At 35.2% G+C, this 4,400-nt stretch overlaps 1 protein-coding gene across 1 annotated transcript in view; it reads right to left on the bottom strand.

Annotated features, from left to right (window-relative positions):
- LOC107663113 (ATP-binding cassette sub-family B member 7, mitochondrial-like) overlaps positions 1-4,400 on the bottom strand; it is a 55,283-nt gene that overhangs the window by 31,443 nt on the left and 19,440 nt on the right. Inside the window, exon 5 of the mRNA XM_016453273.1 lies at positions 523-655. Coding sequence (XP_016308759.1) covers positions 523-655 — 133 coding nt within the window. The remainder of the gene's footprint in view (positions 1-522; positions 656-4,400) is intronic.

The raw sequence follows: 4,400 nt of genomic DNA, 5'->3' as shown, positions 1-4,400 counted from the left end.
GTAATGTATGCGTGCGCTCTGTAGGGATGTTTTGAATGGTTTTTGCAAAATACTCGATAATGTCAAATCGCACATCGTTAAAACAACAATTACGATATTATCGCAGACGATATATATCGCACACCCCTAATTCAGTAGGATTTAAATCTAGAGACGGACTTGGCCAATCTAAGACCTTCCGTTTCTTTGTCCTGATAAACTCCTTGACTGAGCTAGCAGGGTGTTTTGGGTCATTCTCCTGATGATGGGTAATTGTTTAAGAAACCATTGTGGTGAATAATCTTTTCTCTCTGCTAATACAGTGGTATGTTTTAGCCAGGAATTTGAGGTCAATGCTGTCAAAGTGACGAGCATATGAAACACAAACCTAGAGCAGATGCATGCATGACAAAACACATTACAATGAGTCTAAAAAGCAATATTGACAAAACTTTTGGGGAAAGGTCAGTTGGCGCTTAATATGCAGCACGCTTCCCAAAATGAAGTCAAACACCTGCCAAGACAGGAGCAAGCATGACTCACAGCCAATCAAAACAGCCGTTGCCATGGTAGCCACCGTGTTTGGTGCGTCGTTCAGGTTTAACATGTGTCCCGACATCTGGTTCAGGCCGTCCACCGCATATTTAAACATGAAGGGCACCATCACATTGGTTATCTGGAGAACAAGCAGAAAAAAGGAAAGGTTGATGTGAGCACGCCAAGTGTTTTTCTTGGTTCCTGAGTGCACTGATGGGCAAAGAGGCATTAACAGCCTCCTGCAGACACATCTGAAAATGAGTTGCTTGATGCATCCACTAATGGAATCGAAACGGTTGTTAAAGCTAATTAAAAGCTCGCGGACAGCTGCTGGGTGATGCCAATAAACAGCGGAGCATTAGCCGGGCGACATTTCTCTTTAATCGGGCCCCACTTTGGCTCATCCCTTTCATCGTATGACTTATTTTAGGTGAATGGCACATTTCTATGTCACACGATGGCGAATCTTGAGTGAATCTCATGAAGCCTTTTAAGAACATGTGTAGGGGTGTTAATTTGGATGGTTCATCACGATACGATCTGATATCAATTATCATAGCCAGCGATACAATACCTCAAAAAATTCTGCAATAAGATTCGATTCAGGGGTATATCGATCAATATTATGATATTACGTGCATATTTTACACAACCATTTACGTTTTTATTAACTCACAAATGCAACCAAAATATCGAACATGAACATTTATCTGAAAATTGCACATCATGTACCACAATTTGTGGACATCCACAAAAAAAAACACTTTTTATTTTTAATAATAAAGAAAAATAAATAATTGGAAAAAAATATGACGTGACAGCAGTCAAGAAAGTCTTTCAGATGTCTGTGCTAAAAAAAATGCAATGTGTAAAATCAAGTGAAAATCCTCACTAGTAAAACAAAAAATGTTTTAGAAAAAATATGCACATGTAGAAAAATAAATATAAAAAATGACAAAAATAAAGCTGCTAAAAGTTATATTTATTTATTTAGGCTGCCACTGGTAAGTCGCAGTCTGGGGCACATGCAGGGCTCAGCTCAATGCTAAGAAACTTTCTACAGATAAACAAATTACAAGCAAACACACAAATAAATACAATTAAACAAACACTTTTCAGATTTTTCAGGCAGGTCTAACAGAAGTTTTCAGGTACAGAAAATGAATAAAGTAATCGAATGTAATCTGCACAGTCTTGTAACTCTATCAGTTAAACAGATACATCTTTATTAAAGATACTAAACTTATTCAGTCAAGAGCAGTGAAAGATTTTGTTCTTTGTCTACAAACAGTAGCAAGTTTATTAGTCTGTTGTCACTTTAAGACAAAATGCACGGATCCAATATTACTGATACATAATTTTGTATTTGTTTGTTTGAGCACAAAAAGAAGCGACAGAGAACTCGATTCAGTATTTTGCCCTGACATGTGAGTTTAATCGAAAACACACGCATCAGAGGTAATGTGAATGTATTAGGGGTGTAACGGTACATGTATTAGTACTAAAAATTTTCGGTACGCATGTGTACCGAACAAATACAGCTTTGTTTTAACCACTGGACGAGCGGAACTTCATTGGAAACTTCCAGTTATATTGTTACTTTTGATAAGAAACAAAGTCTCATCTTTCAAATTATGTTTTTTCAGGAAATTCAAACAATAAATGCGGTTTTGGTGTGGCGTGATAGATCGCTGTATAAACGGTTCAAACGGCAGCGCGATCATCTCTTCCTCTTTACTACTAGTTTTAACGCGAAATAAACATGAATGAACATCTCAAGCCTCATGTAATCGCTCAATCAGTGTTTCAACCGCGGAAAGACGGCAATAAAACAGTTTGTAAACAAAATGTAACGTAGCATTTAATTTACCTCATTCAATCATCAGTGTCCACAGCTCGTTAGTGCACTATAAATGAAGTCTAGAGAAGAGCATTTCGCGAAATGTTAGACTATATACTCATTATAGTTTACTTTACCTGCTAGATATGTCTTATTTAATATATGTTTAAATAAATCTGTTATGAAACATGTTATGTGAGGCACTGTGTAAATGATTATATTTCAACAACAAATAGAAATTGTAGGCTATAATTTAGAAGTTAATTTAAAAACTGCATTATGTGCAATTTACATGTTTGCATACAATTTTTTAATTTGAGCGTTGATTATTCTATAAAAATAAATAGTAATTGAATTCAAGTTTGGGCTCTGTTGTTAACTGTAACCTTATAATAAATAATGTAAGAGAGCTACCTATAGTTTAGAGGTACATTTTTATCCCTAAGAAAATTTTAATTGTAATTAAATTTATTTAAAGAAAGAGCCAAAGAGCAAGCAATTTTATTTTTAGTTTTTTCACCCTGCTGTACCGAAACCATACCGAACAGTGACGTCAAAACCAAGGTACGTACCGAACAGTCATGTTTGTGTACCGTTACATCCCTAGAATGTATAATCGTTTATATCGATTTTTTTATGCATTGTATAGTTCAGATGTCTAACGAGAGGTCTGTAACAATATGATGTATTGACACATTGTTACACCCCTAAACATGTCCTGGTTGCATTTCACGCCGAAAAGATTTTGCATTTTGACATTTTTCATGGCAATTAATCACATTTTCTACCCCAATTACCAAATAACTATGATGCAAAAAATATTGATATCATATAAACTGTAAAGAAATTAAACACAAATAGGGCTGCTTTGTACATTTCTTGAGAAAGAACAACGTAGTTAATTTAGAAAATAAAGTGAACATGGCAATGACCCTATATGACAGATTCTGTGACAAACTCACATTGGCACCGAGTCACCTGAATTGTTGATTATGGTACTATTCGTTGTACTGTCTTTCATTTATGCTGTTTTAAATTAAATTCAATTGTACATTGGTATGTTTAAATACCAATTTAAACATACCAATAAATAGCAAAATCAAAAATTTGAGCCAGGGACCTCTCGTTGAGTTGACACGCAATGACCCATGAGTGGATTTTAGTCATACTGATTAACTCTGTTAAATGAAATTTTTATTCCATGGCTTAATTTAATGTCTGAAGTTTACTTGAAAAATTAGTGCAAAACTTTTTCAAAACCAAAGATTTTTCATTGATATTTCTAGGATCTCAGGAAACGAGTAAATGAGTGAAATGTCATCAGCAGGTCATTTGCACTGACAATATCTAGCTGTCAAAAAAATAAATAAAGTGTCAAAAAAAAAAAAATAAATAAAAAAAATAACCTTCTGGGTGTCAATTAGTGCAGACAGAAAAGAAAAATAACTATTGGTGAACCAAGTAGCCAGGCCATTTATATATGCTGGTAAAAAATCTTTATTTTTAAAGTGAGGTAGGGATGCATGATAATATCGGGCCGATATCGGAATCGGCCGATAATGGCTTTAAATGTAAATATCGGCATCGGCCCGATATGAAAAATTATGCCGATATGTCTTGCCGATAAGAGGAATACATTAAGGCCCAATCCCAATTCTATTTTATACCCCTTCCCCTTGGTGGGGTAGGGGTGAAAATATTCCCCTAAGAATTGGGACACCACTACTATATGTCACACGTCATCATATGTCGTCTAGCTCCTACAATACACTACAATACAATACAATCAGGGCCGTTTCTAGGCTCTTCACTTAATAGCATGAAGAGCAAATATTGACACGCACTGTACATTGAGATCGATTTAAACTCTCTTCGATACAGACACATACCCTGTGCGAGTTATTGTTTTTATGTTTACGAGCAAGAATGCAAATTTCCCTGAATAGCCAAACAATGGCAAATGTGACCATTTTTACAACAGTTCAACAAAAAAGGTCATATTAAGTGAACATTTTACATTTTAACTGCAGCCTACATTTTAAAC

Source organism: Sinocyclocheilus anshuiensis, unplaced genomic scaffold (assembly GCF_001515605.1).
Source record: "Sinocyclocheilus anshuiensis isolate Anshui unplaced genomic scaffold, SAMN03320099.WGS_v1.1 scaffold836, whole genome shotgun sequence".
In the NCBI taxonomy this organism is placed as follows: Eukaryota; Metazoa; Chordata; class Actinopteri; order Cypriniformes; family Cyprinidae; genus Sinocyclocheilus; species Sinocyclocheilus anshuiensis.
This window is presented reverse-complemented; position numbering and strand designations above follow the sequence as displayed.